Below are 20649 nucleotides of genomic sequence, written 5' to 3'. Positions count from 1 at the left end.
GTATATCTTGTTCTTCCTCACCTTGGAGGTTTCACACCTGTTCCCTCTACCTGGCACTCTCTCTACCCCATTCCCCTCTTTTTCTAGACCATATCCTCCTCAGCCTTGAGGACTTAGAGTAAACGTCACTCCCTAGGGAAGACTTCCCTGGCCCCCTTGCCTCATGGCAGCCTCTATTTTTCTGTCCATGGCCTCTATCACATTCTTTATTCTTTATGGTGGCAAGATGCAGTGGTAAGAGGCATGGCATAGTATGGTAGAACGTTAGCAGAGTGCCATGGACCAGAGTGTTGACTCTGGAATCCTGAAACTCAGTCCTGGCACAGACCGCTTATCAGTCTGTGATTCTGGACAAGTTATCCAGCTCCTTCATGCCTTAGTTCTCTCATCTGGTATATGGGGATCACCATATATAATGCCAACCTCATAGGCTCATTGAGAGGATCACATGACCTCATATGTGCAAAAGTTCTAAGTGCTGGGCCTGGCACATTGAAAGTTGGGTCTTTATCTCTCAAACTTAATGCTCTCTATGCCTGTGATGTCAAATACAGCTGCTACTAGCTGTGTATGGCTCTTTAAATTTAATTTTTAATTAATCAAAATTGAAAAGTCAGTCCCTCAGTTGCACTAGCCATGTGGTAAGTGCTCAAGAAGCCCCATGTGGCTAGCAGCTACCATACGAGACAGCACAGAGGGAGACCATTTCCATCATCGCAGAAAGTTCTACTGGACAGCTCTGCTTATGCTCTCTGCCCCCACCTCCCGCAAACCCAGATCCTTTGCTCTCTTGTCTGGAACCCCACCCTCCATGTCTGTCTTACCACATCCCATTCACCAAGGCTGTATTCATTTCCTATCGCTGCTGTAACTAATTACCTCAAACAGTGGCTTAAAAAACACAAATTTATCATAGATCACAAGTCATACTGGGGACTCCCTTTTGGCTAAAATCTAGATATTAGCAGGGCTGTGTACCTTCTGGAAAATCTGTTTCTTTGTCTTTTCCAGTTTCTTCTAGCGACCACCCATATTTCTCAGTTCCTGTTACCTTTCCTCATCCTCAAACCGAGCAACATCGTATCTCTCTGACCCTTCTCCCATCCTCACATCTTCTCTCTGACCACAGCCAAGAAAGGTTCTCTGCTTTTAAGAACCATGTAGTTAGTTTGGGCCCCCCTCAGATAACCCGGGATAATCTCCCCATCTCAAGGTCTATAACTTTAACCACATCTGCAGTGTCCTTTCTGCCATGTCAGTTTCTGGGGAAGGGGCATGGACATCGTCAGGGGGTCCACGACCCTGTCTAACCACAAGGGCCAGGTTTCATTGTCTCCTCTGTTATCATGCCTTCCACACCCTATAGAAGCCATCTCCTGACCTCTTGAGTTTCCACAGTACATTCGACTCCCCAGGATGTCAGCACAACATCCCGTGTTGCAGGGCTATTTACACATATCCCATTCTCCTTCCTAGACTGTGAACACTTTGAGGGCCCAGAACCCCTTTCCCACCTTCTACTGGGCACACATCAGGACTCAGCTACCATAGGCTACCTGTGCTAACTTTTAGCAGGTGCCAACCAAGGGCTCCCTATCTGGCTATGACCATAACCATTAGGGGCCTAACCACTTTCCAGCAAACCTTTGGCATGGTGATTGCACAAGGGCATTGTCCTTGGGGAATAAATTTACTGCAAGTGATGCTCATTCCAGAAATAGTCCAAGTCTGAGTTAATTTCTCTTAGCCCCTATTCTTCTGACTCCTGCTCTGGAAAAGACATCTGCTAGGTTACTTAGTTCTCATAATCCTCAATTTCCACATCTATAAAATGGAGACATATCATGTAGGCACTGGCACCTGATCCTTGTTCAGTGAAAGTTACCTAGGTGAGTGGTTACTGACAGGTATGGCCAATGACAAGGAGGTAGCGTGTGACTAAAGTCTGAACACACTGGGATGACTTATTTATCTTTTTCAAAGCATTCTGTTCTTTGGTGTGATTGTGAAGAATATCAGCCTTCATGATATAGCTCTCCTTTTCTAGATGGATTAACTGAGGCAGGCCAGCCCAATAGGCTGCCTAAGGTCTCACAGTGAGCTGTGAATAAATGGGGACCTTAATTTGGGCCCCATGACTCTCCAGGCCACATTCATCTTGCTGTAGCCAGTGTCACAGCTAAATGGCTCAAGTGACACAATTGGAACATTTCCAATGACTGGTGGGGGGAGTGGAGAGCTCAGAGTATTTTTATGCCCTTAGAAGGGACACCAGTTATGTGACCTCCTTCCCAGACCATCTTCCTCTCAGATGCAGAGAAGGGGTGGTGTCACCCCCTGCAGTGTACATGAAAACATAAAAGTAGTTCTTTTGTGGAAGGCCTTAGGCAGACAAGCAAGTTGCTCCTACATAAAAAATTGTTGACCATGGATGGACCTGGGCTCTCCCTCAGAATCCTCAGAATGGCCTATTTCCCTCAGGGAAGAAAAAAATACTATTTCCTGGTGGACAAAATTGGCATGTGTCTACTGTATATGAACAGTTGTGTGTTTGTCAGAATTAGAACAGGGATGTTTTCCAGTTCTTTTCCCTCCAGGGTAATGGGGTGGTTGAAAATAAAGCCAGGTTTTTCTCTACACATGAGCAATAGGCTAGATGTACTGGAGACATAATGATGATAAGATAGAGACGAAGAGATGGCAGCACTTCTGCCCTGGCCCTGTTGTCACCCGGAGGGGGGGCGGCCTTAACTTCTCTGAAGTGAAGAAATGAATGAGAGGTGCTGGGCTATGCAACCCCAAATTCCTCTCTGCCCTGATGCCTTAGATGCCAGTGCATGTGACTGCATCTTTGTCAGCCTCACCCCTGCAGTCATATTGTCCATCTCCTGGCTGGACTTCGGCTTCCTCGGAGCAAGAGGGGTTAGGGACCCCCCTCAGCTGCCCAGCTGCCCATTGGTGTGAACTTCCCCAATCACTCCTCCTGGGAGCAGGGGTCTCAGCATTTTGTGTTGACCCTAAACCTCATCAGAGACTGTGGGGAGCCCCCTCATCTCCTCAAGACTTGCACTTCATCAAGAATTCTCCTCAGGGGGCGCCTGGGTGGCTCAGTTGTTAGGTGTCTGCCTTCAGCTCAGGTCATGGTCCCAGGGTCCTGGAATCGAGCCCCACATCGGGCTCCCTGCTCGGTGGGAAGCCTGCTTCTCTCTCTCCCACTCCCCCTGCTTGTGCTCTCTCTCTCGCTGTGTCTCTCTCTGTCAAATAAATAAGTAAAATCTTAAAAAAAAAAATAAAAAGAAGAATTCTCAGGAGGGGAGGCACCGTGGCAAGATCAGCGGTTCTCAAACTGCAGGAAATAGAAGAACTACCTGGAAGCCTTGTTAAAAAGTATAGATTCCTGGGTCCCAACAGCTGGACACTCTGTTTTTAGAGCACGGAGATGAGGCTCAGGAATGTGCACCTTTAAAAAGCCTGCTCCCCAAGCCAGGAGGCTCATGGCACTCTAGGTGGTTAGGTGAGAAACACTGGCAGAATGGTTATGAGCTTGGGCTTTGGAGGCACACAGGCCAGGACTTGAGTCTCTGCTCTGCTCTTCACTAGGCACATGACCTAGAACAAGTTATTTTGCCTCACTGGACCTCAGTCACATCATCTCCTCCAAAAGGGGGTAAGATTCTGACCTTCACAGGGTTGCTGTTGGAATTACAGGCAACAGTGCCTCCTGTCCCCACTGCTTGCAGTGAGGGATTCAGAAAGTAGCACCTGCCATGGAGTGGATGTGTAGCACATTTTCTTTGTTTCAACCCCCTTCTTTAGGCCACAGGGATTTTTCTTTTTTGTCAGCCTTGAGTTTGAGTGAATCAGGCCATACAAGCCCATGGAATGGATAAATCACCAAACAGAAAGAACAGAGTAACCTTAAAATCCATGAGCAAATGGCTGCGCTTTATTTTTCAGATCCAGAGGCCGTTTTCAACTTACTTTACAATGACTAAATTCTTGCTTAGACTGTGGGCTCAAGCATCCTTTGTTTATAGGGAATCTGACTTTGAGAAAATCAATTCCCCCCGATCTGTGGCTTCAGGCCTTTTACTCAATCAGCCTCCTAGCAAAGTAATTTCTTAGATTCGAGAGTGACCTACTTGTGCTCGTTTTGGTGAACATTACATGGCCTTACCTGATATATGTAATAAAGAGGAGCTGCTACTTCTTGATTTGGGGCCTCAGGGACACTCTCCTGATCTTCTGGCCTATATCCTTGGCACTGATTTGCCAACATACCCTCTAGGTATCTGGGTCCAGTCTGACATCCCACTGAAATGTGCACACTTCCGAGCATCCATCCATCATACATTTAGCGGCTCCAGATACCAGAATTGTCACTGCCTCTGCTAAAGCTGAATTCTCAGGAAATCTTGTTCACCAGTGGGTACTGATTCAGATAGAGATCTCTGTCCGAGATCTAAAATATGTGGTCAAATTCAGGTAAGATCACAAATTCTGGTAAGTGTCTGCCAAGGGAGAAGTGTAAGGAAAGTCCTCCTTTCATCACGGGAGCAGCACTGTGACCTTGTTTCATCACGGGGGCAGCACTGTGACCTTGTTTCATCACGGGAGCAGCACTGTGACCTTGACCATATTTACCACCATCATGGGTCCTGTAGCTATCTTCCCACCTGACTGCAGGCATGTGCTTCTCATTGCAACTTGACTTGAGTTCCCCTGCCCTGCCCTCCCCAAGTTGCTTTTCCCTGGTTCTGCCCCTCTGTGTAACTGCAGAGGACAGCCTGGGCAGGAAAGCAAACTAAAGTGACACAAAGTCCTGCTGATGTCAAAAGTAATCTAAAGAATTCACACCTGTACCTCTGAAACAAATAATATATTATATGTTTAAAAAAAAAAGAAGATAGTAGGAAGAGAAAAATGAAGGGGGGGAAATCGGAGGGGGAGACGAACCATGAGAGACTATGGACCCTGAAAAACAAACCGAGGGTTCTAGAGGGGAGGGGGTGGGGGGATGGGTTAGCCTGGTGATGGGTATTAAGGAGGGCACGTACTGAATGGAGCACTGGGTGTTATGCACAATGAATCATGGAACACTACATCAAAAACTAATGATGTAATGTATGGTGACTAACACAACATAATAAAATTTAAAAAAAAAATTAATTTAAAAAAAAAGAATTCACAGCCCTCCATTCCATAGGATCTTTGGAAATTTTTCTATAAATCCTGGCAACCCAACTTTGGACATGCCGAATCCTCTAAGACATCGCTTCAACCCAACCACCTCTCGATATTTCCACCCAGGAAATACACCCCAGAGCCCAGGCCACCTCCACCTGCCTGGACGCGTTCAGGAGCCTCCTGACCTGTCACCACTGAGTTCCAACAGAGGCTGTGTGACCCACAAAGCCTGAAACATTCACTGTCTGCTTCTTTACAGATGAAGTTTGCTGACCGCTGGTCTGGATATATACTGTCTTTCTTCCCCTCTTCTCTAACTCCCTGCCACTAAAATGTCAGCTCTCTAAAAGCAAGGACCATAGTTGTGTTATTTATTATCTCCTCAGGGCCTGCAATATATTGACATGTAGTAAGCACATGCAAATAAGTGGTTGTTTATTAAATGAGTGGGCAGTTGATTGGATGTTGCTGGGCAACCAGAGTGCCTGCTATTCTGGCTCATATTTCCATAGATCTGCCAGCAAATATGAAAAAAAAAAAATGCTGGCAACTTTGAAGTAAATCTTAAAGCAGAATTCAAAGTCCTACATAAATGTATTAAGTTCAAATCCTTTAAGTGCGTTAGTTAAGATAACCCTAGGTGCTGTGACAGATAAACTCTGAATTCTTAGCTGTTTAATGCAATAGATGTTTAATTCTTATTCACCTGGTGGCCAGTTTTGGGGCTGAGGGCCCCGGTTGAGACTCAGGTTTACAGAGACTCCACTCTCTGCTTGCATCTCTCTGGCTGTCAACATCTGGCTAACAGATGAGGAAGAACCTGCCCCGGAGATTTGGGGGAGTCAGGCTAGGAGACATGTGCATGACTTCTGCTGTATCCCACTGGCCAGAACCCAGTCACCTGGCCCACCTAGATGCCAGGCAGGCTGGGAATTATAACTGCTGGCTAGGGAGCCACTTCCCAGCAACACCTCTATGCTAGGGAAAGAGAGCAAGAATCCTTGCTGGTCATTTAGTTGTCTTGGCCACAAAAGGCAACTTACTTTTTAAAAATATATTATAACGGGTCTCATTTTTGGAGGTCCCGGACTGTGGCTATAGAGGCAGCCTAGGGATACAAATGTACAAATCTGACTTGCTAGCTATGCAAGGTAGATCAATGGAATTTACTCTTCTATAATCATCTCTTCTTAGACTTCATTCACTCAAAAAAAAAAGAAAAAATCTGATCTAACATCTAGACCATTTCCTACATTCAAAGAATCTTTAGAGGTAGATGGAAACAGGAGATCAAAAATTAGAACTGGCCCCAGGAGAAGACCTCTCAGTGTTAGAATTGTTTAAATCCCCTCCTGAATAGTGGGCCCCATTCTTTACCCAACCACTAGCTCTGATTTTCTTTCAGATGGAATCAAAGATCTTGCATATCCTCAGTAGAGAATCAAAGTGCTGTATAATAATCCAACCCATTTCTCTAAGAAAGGGAAATTTGCTCTCATCTCTGACGTGCAGTGTCTCTTCAAAAATCTTTGCCAACTTTCTTTTCATTGAACGGTGGAACCAGATTTCTCAGCCTTTTAGCTTATGCGAGGTGAAAGCCGGGTTTTGGCATCACCCCACTCTTCTGACTGGCAATATTGTTTTATTTCCCTACATAAAATAAACTACTTGTTTACAACATTTAACTATTCCTCTAGCTTTTGATATCAAAGAAACTATATAAGCCAAGCTATGCAATCATTTTTATAGATCCCAACTTAACACTAGTGCCATGATACTAGCTTTGAAGGACCACTGAAGTCTCGGGGCACCTGGGTGGCTCAGTTGTTAAGTGTCTGCCTTCGGCTCAGGTCATGATCCCAGGATCCTGGGATCGAGTCCTGCATCGGGCTCCTTGCTCAGTGAGGAGCCTGCTTCTCCCTCTCCCTCTGCTGTTCCCCCTGCTTGTGCTCTCTCTCTCTCTGACAAATAAATAAATAAAAATCTTAAAAAAAAAAACCCTATGATTTAAAAAAAAAATTAAAGTCTCTTTCTAAGCCATATGAATCTGGTCTACACAGATTTATCTTGCTGCCCCCCCCTTTATCAAAATAACTTGGGATTTTAGAGCAATGTTTTATGGTTTGGGGAGCATTTACCCTAGAACATTCTACATGTAAAGAGGGTTACTTTGCCAAATGAATTTAAGAACTGCTCTATAATATATACTTCTTTTGGAGATTGACAATTTCAAAAGTAAATTGATCCTGAAATGTCTCATACCACAGAAACTTGTTAGCCTTCAACTAGGCAATATCCAACTGAAATCATTTTTTAGTTTACTGACAACTTAATATAAGCCACACACTATGCTCATTGTTGTACATGCATTAACTCATTTAAGCCTCAGCAGCCCCGAGAGACAGATACTCTGCATCAGATACTCAGACACTTTTGATGTATCTGTTCTACAGAACAGGAATTAGGGCCCATTGAGGTCAGGTAACTGGCCCTAACATTAGTAATTAGGAGAGTCTATCTCTTAAACCATGTCTTTCTATGCCAGAGATTAATGTCTTGACTATCAAGCCCCCACTTTAAAAAATAATACCTAATAATACACTGCAGATTTTAGAGAAATTAGTTGCCTGTCAAAAGAGGCAACTTGCTCTATACTGATGGTGTGAGTAGGAGCAGCTAAACCTTCGGCTAATTGTGAAGAAAGAAGAAGAAAGAAGAAAGAAAGGGAAGGGGTGTAGAGGGGAGAGGAAGGGAGGGGAGGGGAGGGGAGGGAAGGTGAGAGGAAGGAAAAGGAGGAGAAAGGAAAAGGGAATGAAAACCCCTTAGCATCATCTGTGGGGGGAAAAGGGGGAAAAATGACATTTGCCAGCCCCTCTCCCAAGTTTGTTTTGATTATATTAAATAATCTAACCTTTGAGGCTGATGCCCTGGCTTCTCTGCCCTGCCACTAATCTGCTATATAATCCGTACAAGTTAAATCACTACATCAAAAACTGATGTATTGTATGGTGACTAACATAACATAATAAAATTTAAAAAAAAAAAAGTTAAATCATTTGATTTCCCCAAGCTTCTATTATCCCATCTGTAAAACAGAGAAAATAATCCCAAGCCTGTCTGAGCTATTTGCATTTCGCAAAGAGCTAGAGTTAAATGTTGTGAAAGTACTTTCGAAAATTTTAAAAACTCGCATAGTGATATACTACAATGGTGGTTTTAAACATTTTCAGCCAGAGGGCTCCTTGTTAAAGGGAATCCCAATATGTGAAAGAACTAAAAAGCAGAGCTGACTGTTTTGAAAGAGGGATGAGGAACCCAGAGCTCTCCCCCCCCACTTCCTGACCCTTCACCCACCTCCCATGAAAGTGGGGAAAGGTCCCCACAGATGCCCCAGGGTTCCAGGGAGCACTGGCCTAGCAAAATGAGGGAGGCAAGCCTGCATCCTGGTTTTGCACAAGTCCCATGGTCCCTCTCTATAAAAGGAAGGGGTTGGCATCAGAGACTCTTAATCTCAGGAAACAAACTGAGGGTTGCTGGAGTGGAGGGGGGTGGGAGGGACGGGGTGGCTGGGTGATAGACATTGGGGAGGGTATGTGCTACGGTGAGTGCTGTGAATTGTGTAAGACTGATGAATCACAGATCTGTACCCCTGAAACAAACAATGCACTATAATTTAAAAAAAAAAAAAAAAGGAAGGGGGTGGAAGAAATGATTCTTCATGCCTCTTTCAGCTCTGACATTCTGGAAATCTGTTGCTGGTGCTTGTGTCATACAAAAGAAATGTCTCCTTCAGTGCTGACTAAAAGTGCCTCACACAGGCAACATTGTGCATGTGCCTGCACTGAAGGTAGATCTTGACCCAGTGTCCCGAGAGACAGGCCTCTGAGCTGTCTCAGCACCAACAGGGTCTACTGTCTCCATGTTGGAGGTACACATTTCTCTTAACAAACATTTCCTGAGCTGCTTCTCTGTGAAAGAATATGCTGTGCTAAGAAAGGCATTCTAGAATGAACAGGCCTCTGGCTTTGTCCACCAGGAGCCCACAGCACCGTGGAGAGATGGGGATGGACATACAAACAGCCAGACTACAGGGCCAGTGGGGACCTCTGGCTTTGTCTACCAGGAGCCCACAGCACTGTGGAGAGATGGGGACTGACATACAAACAGCCAGACTATAGGGGATCCCCAGTGGAGACCTACTTGGGGCACTAAGGGTGGGCAGGCAGCTTCCTGGAGCACCGTAGGGAATGGCCCTGCAGTCAAGTCTTCCTGGCTCAGATCCTGGCTCCGTGACTCTCCACATCTCCATTTCTTCACATTTAAAATGGGAATGATAATTAAGTATCCACTTCATAGGTTTTTGTGAGGATGGAAGAAGTTAAAACATAAAAAACACTTAGGAGAGTGCCTAAAACCCAGGAAGCACTCACTAACTGTTAACTAAGATGATTCCCAACCCAGAGCCAAGTCCCCTGGTAGCAAGAACAGCATAGCCACTCTCCAGCTGCATCACCTTGGGCAAGTTACAAACTCCCTTAAGCCAAATGAAATGGCACAGAAACTTTAAAACACTCAGCATCTGACGTAGCAAGAACATAATCAGTGTTGGCAATTATCATCATTGTTAATGGCAGTGAGATCGCAGAGAGAACTGCTTCTTTCCAACCGAGGGAACAGGGAAAAATATCAAGGTGACAGTGCTATTTGAGTTGACCACTGGCCCGTGCCTCAACTCTGGGAGCCTGAGCTGAGTTCTGGCGTGTGGGAGGTCTGCTCATCCCTCTGCATATGCACTTCCAGTTCTCTTTCCCTTACCCTACATCTACAGGCAGCAGAATGACCAAAGAACAAAACACAGCTGTCTAACGATAAATAGAGACAGAGACAGAAGTGTGTATTTGTGTGTATATATGTATTAGCCACACCATTCTGCTCTTCCCAAACCATCCATGACTCCCTGTTGCCTTCAGGATAAAGTCTGTACTGTTTAGCCTGGAATTCAAATCCATCTGCTACCCAGACCCACATGCCCGCTGCCCTGTTGGGCTAACCCTATCTTCTACCCAGGAGCCATTGAACTTACGGATCTAGGCAGAGTCCAGCCTTCACATCTTGACACATGTTCAAGGTTCTCTCCAGCCTGAAAGGCTTGGGCCCAACCTGTCCATCCTTCATGATCTCGTGTGTTGCATGTATCATCTCTTTCCAAATAGGCTGGGGGACTTCTCAGGAGCAAGGACTACCTCTTAGACTTTTGTATCTCTCTCAACCCGCCACACAATACTCCCAGTGTTTTAGCTCAGAGCCTTGCACACAAGAGGGACCCAATAAATATTTGCTGAAAGTCCTTGGAAAATGAGCCAGTATAAATAACCTACTGATTAAAAAAATAATAATAATAATGTTTTCAGCCAGTATTTTTAGGCACTAATATATCCTCAGTATTATAATAGTTTATAATTAGAAATAAGAGATATAAATGATAAAAATAACCATCACCTAGGAAGTTAAATCTAGATGGAAAAATACAGTTAATCTAAAAAGAAAGCAAAAGGAATATAATTTTTAAAATGTATGTTTCCAACTACCATTCAGAATGAGCTCAGGAAAAGAAGGGTTAATAGGCAGGGAGGAAAAAGGGGTTTGAGCTGTAAACAACTGCAGGGAATTCAATTTCCACAGCCCTGGCTTGCATTGTACAAAATAGTTCAGCTGCTTTAACAGTTAAGCCCGCCCCGCTCAAAGGGGGCAATTTCCAGGCTCAGCCCGTCATGGGGAGGATGTTCCTAAGGGTGGGGCTGGGAGGACCTGGAGAGCATTTTTACCTCTCCTTGTTTTTATCTACCAATACTTTAGAGCCTGGTGTGTCCAGTATTGTATGGTGTGATGCTGAGGCCCTTGCTTTTTGGTCTGGTGTTGGCTGGGTGGTCCACAGTAGGCCAGTCCTGAGGAACCTGGCTCATCTGATGTCACCACGTTCCTCTCCTTAACAGATTGGTTACTGGAATGAAGATGATAAGTTTGTCCCTGCAGCCACCGATGCTCAAGCCGGAGGAGACAATTCAAGTGTCCAGAATAGGACATACATCGTCACTACAATCCTAGTGAGTACTCAGTCCTTCATCAAGGTTATCTGGGATGCAAGCTAAACCAGCACAGAGGTTTTCCCCAGAGCAAAACGTGGTCACTCTTCTTGTCAAAACTGTCCCATAGGTAGAAAGAGGGTGTGGAAAAAGGTAGAAGTCAGAGATGCTGTTTTCAGTCTGGCTCTGCCATGATTTCACTTTGTATCCTTGGGTAAGTCACTTACTCCCTCCTTCGAGCCACAGTTTCCCCATATATAAAACATAATGGTGAGACTGAATTAGGGTGGTTCTCAGACTTTACATTCCCTCAGTAGAAGCCATTTTCAAAGAAAGTTTCCTAAAGCCCATAACTCTAGGTGCTTTATATCCACTTTAAGTGGAGCTGCTGCCCATTCTCAGTGATTGACCACGAGAAAGCTGGAGACTGTTCAGGATCTACTTTCCCAGCATAGTGCGCCTAGAGGTACCTCCAAAAAGTACAAGAGCCCCTAGAACATAATTTAAAAAGCTGAGCCCTACATCTCAGTGATGAAATATTCTTATTTTAAGAGTTTGCTTCCTTAACCCAAGAAGTCTTGTAATAGAGGGAGCAGAAATGCAGGACATAGACTTAGGGACTTCGACTTCTCCAAAGTTAACCAATGTTGGTGAAATCCTCCTCTGCCAGGCCAAAGCCTCTGCGTGGACCCACAACCCACGTTCTCTCTCCCCCCATTTCTCCACCAGGAAGATCCTTATGTGATGCTCAAGAAGAATGCCAACCAGTTTGAGGGCAATGACCGCTACGAGGGCTACTGTGTAGAGCTGGCAGCAGAGATTGCCAAGCATGTGGGCTACTCCTACCGTCTTGAGATTGTCAGCGATGGAAAATATGGAGCCCGTGACCCTGACACCAAGGCTTGGAACGGCATGGTGGGAGAGCTGGTCTATGGAGTAAGTTCTCCACGGGGTGGGGAATTGGAGGGCAGAGACAGGATTTGACTGAAAGTCATTTGGTGGTTGGCTGGCCCTGCCCACAGATACTGTTGGACCCCTTAACTTAGTATTGTTGCTGCCAAAAAGATGAGAGGTTCAAAATCCATTATCTTAAGACATTCTTTGCTCAAGGTTCCCGGTCCCAGCTTGCTCAGCCAAACTCAGCTCACTCTTGTGACTTCGGTTGATGATCATCTAACACAGGTGATCCCTGAGCTTCAGATCCAGTTTTCCCAAGGCAGACTGCTAAGTTGCCCCTTCCCTGCTCAAAGTCATTTATGGCCCTGCCATGTAAATTTCTTCACTGGGGTTAGATGCATCCTGGATCCAACCCAACTTTCTAGTCACTCACCCCAGTACTCCCTCTTGTACCTTCCACTTTTGCCAAACTACCCCAAGTCATTCTGTTCTGTAGAGTGCTTCCTTCTATTCAGCACCCCCAAAGTCCTGTCCCTCCTCCAAAATCTGTATCAAATATTGCTTTTTCCAAGGTGTCATTTCCTTCCCCCGCATAATAGGTATAAACCCTCCTTTCTAAGTGCTCTTGCCTTCCCCTGCAGGATTTAGTTTCTTCTATTATGGCTAACCCCACCTTGTATAATAGTTATCTGTGTAATAGGAGTAGATCTCTCTGTATTTATGTCACTCACTACATTTGAAATAACACCGTGCACAATTGCTATAAAATCTTCAATAAGTTGAAGCAGTTTTGAGAAGCCACTGAATGCCTGAATTGCCTTAAGTATTTAAGGAATCACCAAGAAGTAAAAGATCTGGTCCCTGTCCCCAAGGATCTTAACATTTTATAGGATAGAAAATACAATGAGAGAGGATAGTAAAAGATAGCATAGTTCATGGATCAGGCAAGAGGCTAACATGAGTTTGGCTAGCCCTCAAGAGGGGTATGGAACCTGAAAAGTGGCCATGTTCAAATAGAGAGAAGGGCAGCCCAGGAGTTTCTCGGGATGGAAGTAAGAAAGAGTGAGAAAACACTGGTTACTTGTGCACAGAGCTCAGACTGAGTAGTCAGGGCTACGTTTGAGTAAGAAATGACATGGGGAAGAGTGGATTGATTCAGCGGGCACTGGGATATGATGAAGATACTTGAGCAGAGAACAACAAAAGGCAACATAAGAAGTCAGCCACCACTTGCAGGAAATCGTGCAGAAATTGAAGGCTGCAAGCTGGGTCTCTGAACAGAAGCGCATGCTGAGTACCAGGTTGATGTTGAGTTTCCAGTCAGGATGAAGCAACCATTTAGGTTAAATCTCATCATCCCCTATCAGGACAAACAGGAGTCAGGATGACCTTGAGAGCCACACAAAGGGAATTCAAAGGAGAGGTGAGATAGGCAAAATCTTCCACAGGAAAGTGGCTTTTGAGATGACCTGGTAAGATGCTTAATGAGTTGGGGAGGGGGGGGGATGTGTTTCTACCCTTTCTCCTCCCTCTACTTTCTCTCACCTTGGGAAGCTCCACTGATGACAGAGACCTAGATGGTTAACGCTGCATCTGGAGGCTGGTTTCCATGGGAACCTCCACTAGCATTCATCTTCACCCTCATCCCATGGAACGCAGTTCCCTTAGCAAAAGGCCTGTGATTCAGGCAGAACAATGGTACTACCCTCCCGATGTCAAGCTCCGCAGTAGCCAACAGTCAGTGATGGGCCACTGACTCATCCGTAAGAAACCAGAGTTACCTTTGATGCCCCAGGGCCCGTCCTTCCCCATCCATCCTCTCCCCTCCATTGGGCCTATCTTTCTGCGCAGTATAAACTATATTCTGAAGACTCCATGATGGGCCCAGTTCAGTACTCGCCCTTGATTTTTGGTCTGGCTTTCTTTTTCTGTCTCCTTGAGGAAGAATAGAGGAGATTAAGGAAGCATCTATCAGCCACAAACAACTAGAAGGTTGGACAAAACTCACTCGGAGGCCTCTAAATTTATTCTTTCTGTGCTTTTAAACAGCTAAGCCAATCAAGGTTTCCCATCTTCCTTTTGCTCCCTCTTGTTCTTATCAAAAATTGTAGTAGTAGCCTTACTACAGGAAGTATGTGCTAGGTGCCACGCTAAATGCTGTACCCACGTTATTTTGCATACTCCTCACAACCCCATAAGATATATATAATTACTTTTCCACATTTTATAGATAAGGACACAGAGCCCCAGTGGGGGGTGGGTCATTTGGCCAAGGACAGCTAGTAAAAGCAGAGCTGTGACATGTAGCCTTGCTTTCAGCTGCACGCTGGGTCCTACTGCCTCTATAGAAACCATACCATCTGAGCACTGGACTGTAAGGCCACTGTTAACTGGGAATGAGAATAGCAATAGCGTCTGCGTTCTCTGACACCACACGCTGCAAAGGGAGTTTCTGCTTCTTGCATGGGTATGGCTCTGGGCTCGATTCACGGGTGACTTCTCTGCCTGTCCTCTGTCTTGGCGAAGCAGAAATAGAGTGAGTTTTGCAGACAGACACCTAGATTTGAGTTCCAACTCTGCCTGCTGGCTACACGACTCCTACAGGTCACTCAACCCCTGAAAAACGGGGAAGGTGAATGTCTTATCCCAGGGCTGGGGTGGGGAGTTTACCTGCACAGTGCGTGGCTCAGAGTTGATCTCTGTCCCTTATGATCCCTTATGGTTTTCATCGCATGTTGCTTTTACCTACAGCATCAAAACTGTTTACTCTCTCCCCAGGATTATTTCCAGACATCACATATTTTGTCTGGGGCGCTCCTAGGTCAGTGGTTCTCAAAGTGTGACGTCTGGACCAGGAGCATTAGCATCACTGGGGAACTTATTAGAAATGCAAACTCTCAGGTATCACTCTCAGATCCAGAAACTCTGCCACCTGTGTTTTTAAAAAGTCCCCCAGGTGATTCTGATGTATGCTCAACTTGGAGAGCCACTGTCCTAAGAAGTCAGTTTAAGTAAATAATTTTAAGTTTCTCTGAAATGCTTACACTTCACAGTATTCTCACATACTTGAATTCCTTTGATCCTCACAAAACCATCCTATCAAATAGGTAAAGCAAAAATTATGCCTCTTTTTTTTTTAAATGAGGAATTTGAGGAATTTGATATCCCAAAAGACATCGGTCTCACTTCAGGCCACGTGGTCAGCAAGTCACAGAGCAGAGCAGGGGGTATGCTTTCCCAGTGAGCTCTGCCTTTCACCAATCCTGCAGAGCTCCAGGAACAACCTCAGGTGTTTGAAACAACTCTCCAGACCTCTCAGTCAATGTCAAACAAGCTAAAACACTGAAGCTTTGCACAAACCCCCTTTGCTCCCTGGACCTGAGGTTTTTCTCTATAAAGTAAGGTCACTGAATGTAGCATCTCCCACTGTGTGTGTGTCCTACACACATGGGTCTCTTTTGATGCTCAGGATCCATGGCCAGATAATTTTAGAAATACTGCATCTACTTACGTCTCTTGGAAATTCTCAGCGCACAGTGATCTTTTAAAGGTTCTGAGAAGTCTTGCCCCAAAGTAACCTGTTTAAATTCGTGTTTTCCAATGTTTATTTTCATGTTGTGCTTATTAACATCCTTCCAGAAGTCATGTTCCATGAAACAAATCCTGGAATCGCTGAATGAACTAAGCACTAAGATGATGTGCTGCTAGGATTTTTCCAGTCTGCAATTCCTTTTGTTAACTCACGTCAGGAGGCATCAAACAAATCCATTCAATTCTTGTTACCACTTTCAAAGCTGGTCTTCATTCACTTCCCTTTTGGATAACTTGTGGTAGTACCTCTAAGTTATTTCCATGATTTTTCTCCTCCCTTCCCTTTCTGTCTTTCTTTAGATGTTAGGTTATGGAGGAAAGAGTAGGTATCTTCTCCCTTGCACTAGCTTGTAAGTGTTTGGGGGAAAAAAAATATATATATATGTATGTATATATATATACATATATATATATATATCAAGATTTATGCAATGGTTATTAGGAAAAAGAACAGAATTACTATCAAATTCACACCTGATTCTACATTGCTTTATGGAAAGTTTCTTTTTCTAGGTGAGAATTTAAGTCATTCTGAAGCCAGGCTTTTGATTCCACCTAAAGCACCTTCTCACAAACCCCAGCCAATGAAAGTAACTGGAGGCAGTCTTGTCTATGCAACACCAGCCAGCAGCTGAGCGGGGCCCTCATCTGCACAGCATCTGTCACCAGCTTCACATCTGCACTGCACTGCAGCATCATGAGAGAAACCAGAGTTACCTTTGATGCCCCAGGGCCCCAGAGAAAGCCATCCTCCTGGAACAGACTTGCACAGACGTGTCTCTCATTTCCAGAATGAGTGTTGTGGCTCCTGTCCATGGAACCTTCTTGGGTTTCCAGGATCTCTTGATCTCAGGCCAACAGAACAGTTCATTTTTATTGTGTTAATAGAGAGAGGGAGGGAAGACCAAAGAGCAAGGCTGGTGATTCCACATGCTGGATGTCCAAGGATGAGCATTTCTTCCAACCTTTTCATGTTTATCTACATGCTGGATTTGAATTTTTAAAAAGTGAATTAACTATGTTTCTTAGGAGTCTTCTTGAAAAATACTTGTGACGCACCTTTCTTTCCCTCCTCTCTGCAAGGCTTTCACTCACATGATTCCCTCCTTCTGGAATGTGTACTGTTGCCAGAGCAACAAGATCCTACCCCTCCTTCAGTGCCAAATGTATGTGTCACCTCTTTTATGATGCAGCCCCTAATCTCCTCAGCCAAAATTAATGTCTCTCTGGTCTTTCTTCTATATCATTCTATATCTCTTGGATAGCACATATCCAGCCTACCTTGTAGACTGAGAAGTTGTGTGTGGGCGGCTGGGGTTGGGGAGGGTGGATATGTATACCAACCTCTCCTACTAATTTGTAATGCCCTGAGTGTAGGGACCATAGGCCACCTACAGCTTCCAGCCTAGGGCTTGCACATAGTAAGTGTCCAATAAGTGTTTATTGAGTTAAATTTGCCTTTATCACCTTATTAGCCAGGGATGTCTTGGCTGCAGGTAAAAGAAACCCAATCCAAACTGGCTTAGGCAAACAGAAAATTTGGTTTATGTTCCTGGAGACAAACAGAATATATTAACCCATTTTCCTAGGAGTCCAGGGTAAGCCCTGAATTTAGCATGGCCCAAATTATATTATGGACCAGTTTCTGCATCTCTCATGCTGACTCTCAGGGCTAATGCTCATTAAACCAACTTGGGTCCTATGCCATTTTTTTAAGATTTTATTTATTTATTTATTTATTTATTTATTTATTTGAGAGAGAGAGAGAGAGAGCATGCATGAGCAGGGGGAGGGGTAGAGGGAGAGGGAGAGGCAGACTCCCTGGCGCTCTATCCCAGGACCCTGAGATCATGACCTGAGCCAAACAAAGGCAGCTGCTTAACCGACTGAGCCACCCAGGCACCCGGGTCCTATGCCATTTTTGAATGAATCATTCTGACCAGGGAAATGAAGTACTGATAGCCAAACCCAGGTCATGTGCTTCACCACATAACCAGGTGATCAGCTCCATTTGAACTGAAAGGACCAGGAGTGGGGCAGCCGTGATCTTCCAGCGGTGGAAGGAGGTATGGCGGCTGGGCAGGCAGAAGCAACAGATACCACAACGTCCCCCTCCAGTAATGTGAGGAAGATGCCTTCACAGTTAGAGCTGTCAAACAATGGGATAATTCCTCCTGTAAGATAGTGAGCTGATCATTCATTTGTCAGAAATACCTTATAGAGAGTAGGAGGGATTAGACTTCTAAGGTTCTTTTCAACTCTCACATCCTTTGAGGTGCAAAAGAATATTCAGTGGAGAGAGAAACGAGAGAATACAGAGCTGCTGAGCTCAACTGCATTTTTTCTTCTTCTTCTTTTTTTTTTTTTTTTTTTTTTTTTTGCAGAGAGCCGATGTGGCCGTAGCTCCTTTAACTATCACCTTGGTCCGGGAAGAGGTGATAGATTTCTCCAAGCCATTTATGAGTTTGGGGATCTCCATCATGATAAAAAAGCCACAGAAGTCCAAACCTGGGGTCTTCTCCTTCCTCGATCCTTTGGCTTATGAGATTTGGATGTGCATTGTCTTTGCCTACATTGGAGTGAGTGTCGTCCTTTTCCTGGTCAGCCGCTTCAGCCCCTATGAATGGCACAGTGAAGAGTTTGAGGAAGGGCGGGACCAGACAACCAGTGACCAGTCCAATGAGTTTGGGATATTCAACAGTCTGTGGTTCTCCCTGGGAGCATTCATGCAACAAGGATGTGACATTTCTCCCAGGTCAGTCAGCTCTTCTCAACCCCTTTGCTCAATGCTATATTTTTCTTGGGGGAAAAAAAGCAAACACTGGAAAGTTAAGGGATAGGAATTATTTCCAGACTTTACTGTATTCAGCTTTTCAACTATGCTTTACAGTCAGCTGTCCAGTGTATGCTCTCAATTATCTGGATGCCTCCTGTGTCTGAGCCAGCTCTGTCTGCTCTCTGGTTGATATGCTCTGTCAGGATTAACAGGCATAATCACAAGTCTGATGTTCTGTAGCTGAAAGGTTCAGAGAAGGGGTGAGGGACAGTATGGTACAACTAACATTTAGTGAGCACCTATCAGATGGGAAGCAAGGTTTTGAGTCCCATACATGCATTATCTTACTGAATCCTCACAGAAGCATAAGGTGAGACCCTCGTTGCATCTTCTTTCATAAATGAGGAACCACATAAATTTTGAATCTTGCCAAGGTTATCGGGCTAGTAGCTAGGTGAGTTGAGATTCGGACCACCATCCTATACTACTTCTAAGTGATGAAAGGAGCACTGAACTATGAGTGGGTCCCAGCACTGGCTATAGTGTGCTCTGTATGGCCCTGAGCAGGCCACCTGGCCCTACCAGACCTCGGTTTCCTCAATCTTAAGAGAAAAGGTTCTCTTTTTCTTAGTTCTGAGACAGACCTCAGAAGTAATCTAGTTCTAGTGTGATGTAAATTTGTTTCTTGTGTTTTAAAACTGGGGTTTCCCAGAGGTGCCTCAGATACTGCAACTGAGAGAACTTGGGTGCCCAAATCAGTGAGGTTGCATCCCCTTCCCCCGCCCACAGAACCAGAGTAGTTCCGTTTTTGTCTGTTTTATATGTTAGATTGTGAATACTATTTCTTTTGGGAAAAAAAGTGATTCTGAAGCTAAGAAAGAAAAAAAAGAAGGCAGGATGGAAAGTAGGGGACATGAAAGAAACTTGAAATTTTCCAATCTGGACCAAGTCCCACATTTATTGACCTCCTGTCTGTGTGTGTAATGTTCTTTCAACTACATTCTGGAATGTTCATGCCACAAGTCCCCTCCAATTTACCTGACACACAAGCACTGACTCTATTTCCTTTTCTTTTTATGGTTGTTCACTGTCTATGAACTCCTTTTCCGCTAGGCAGTCCCTTGTAGACTACCAAGTTTCTAAAGCACACAGGGCGTCATGACTTACAACTTGGCTGTCGTGAACAGATTTGCACACACTGTCACCCTTTGGGGGCATTGCATAAATATTAAGGCCTCGTGGACCTGTGCTGGAGGCATCTTTACCACCTGTCTGTTTTGCATTTGAGAGTGAATGAGAACCAATATTCCTAAGTAGCAATGGAATAAAATTCTTCCTAAGGAGCTTCCCTCAGGATTCATTTTGGCTGCTGTATAATTTAGGTAGTCTCATTGTTCACCATTATAATCTTGTTTTTCTTTAAATAAGACGACAGTTGGGGGGTGGGGTGCGTGGGAGAGGAGGTGTGAGACTGGATGCTTGGCCAATACTGGCAAACACATGGTGAAGAGTAGATAGAACCAAGCAGGGGAAGGACTTGCTTAAAAATAAATCAGGCCACTAGATAAACAGTGGAAAGAAATGACTCTTAACTCATCAGTATAACGTAGGGCCATCACAATATGCACGTGTCTAAAAAGACCCAGGGGTTGTTGTTCTCCATTATTTCCTTCCTCCATGGGCATCTCACCTCCTGATGGTTCACCCGAGTGCGGTCTGACCTCAGGGTATGTTTTCATACTCCCCACCCTTCCTCCCAAGGTCTCAAGTCAGTGGCCCACAGGAGCTGAATCCCCTGCCAGGCCTGTTTTTATTTGATCTGCACAGAATTTGGTCATGGTTGTGCACAGCCGCATGGTAGCTGCCCTCCTCAGCTGATCCGTTATCCCCCTCTGCACCAACGCCCCCAGCTAACCACCTTCATTCCCTTATTACTCAGCTGGCCCCTGGGAGGGTATTTGAGTTTGTGACCTCTGACTGCGGGAGGATGTTCAAACTTTGCCTCCAGGCCTTCTGAGGGTTCCAGTAGAGTATCTTAGGAACCAACACAGAGGTGAAGAGGAGACTGAACAGGATCCAACCCAACCTCCTTCCTCCCAATCTTTGATAGAACAC

The 20649-nt window shown here is 44.9% G+C and overlaps 1 protein-coding gene across 3 annotated transcripts in view; it reads left to right on the top strand.

Annotated features, from left to right (window-relative positions):
• The window catches only part of GRIA1 (glutamate ionotropic receptor AMPA type subunit 1), a 306924-nt gene that overhangs the window by 199261 nt on the left and 87014 nt on the right, over positions 1 to 20649 (top strand). For all 3 annotated transcript variants that reach the window (XM_028106558.2, XM_028106561.2, XM_028106560.2), the window contains exons 9-11: positions 11181 to 11291; positions 12000 to 12206; positions 18143 to 18513. In XM_028106558.2, coding sequence (XP_027962359.1) covers positions 11181 to 11291; positions 12000 to 12206; positions 18143 to 18513 — 689 coding nt within the window. The remainder of the gene's footprint in view (positions 1 to 11180; positions 11292 to 11999; positions 12207 to 18142; positions 18514 to 20649) is intronic.

The sequence above is a fragment of the Eumetopias jubatus genome, unplaced genomic scaffold (genome assembly GCF_037043125.1).
Source record: "Eumetopias jubatus isolate StellerSeaLion01/CBP00866 unplaced genomic scaffold, mEumJub1_p1.0 scaffold_5, whole genome shotgun sequence".
Classification (NCBI taxonomy): domain Eukaryota; kingdom Metazoa; phylum Chordata; class Mammalia; order Carnivora; family Otariidae; genus Eumetopias; species Eumetopias jubatus.
Note: the sequence above shows the minus strand (reverse complement) of the source record. Positions and strands in the feature narration are given on the sequence as shown.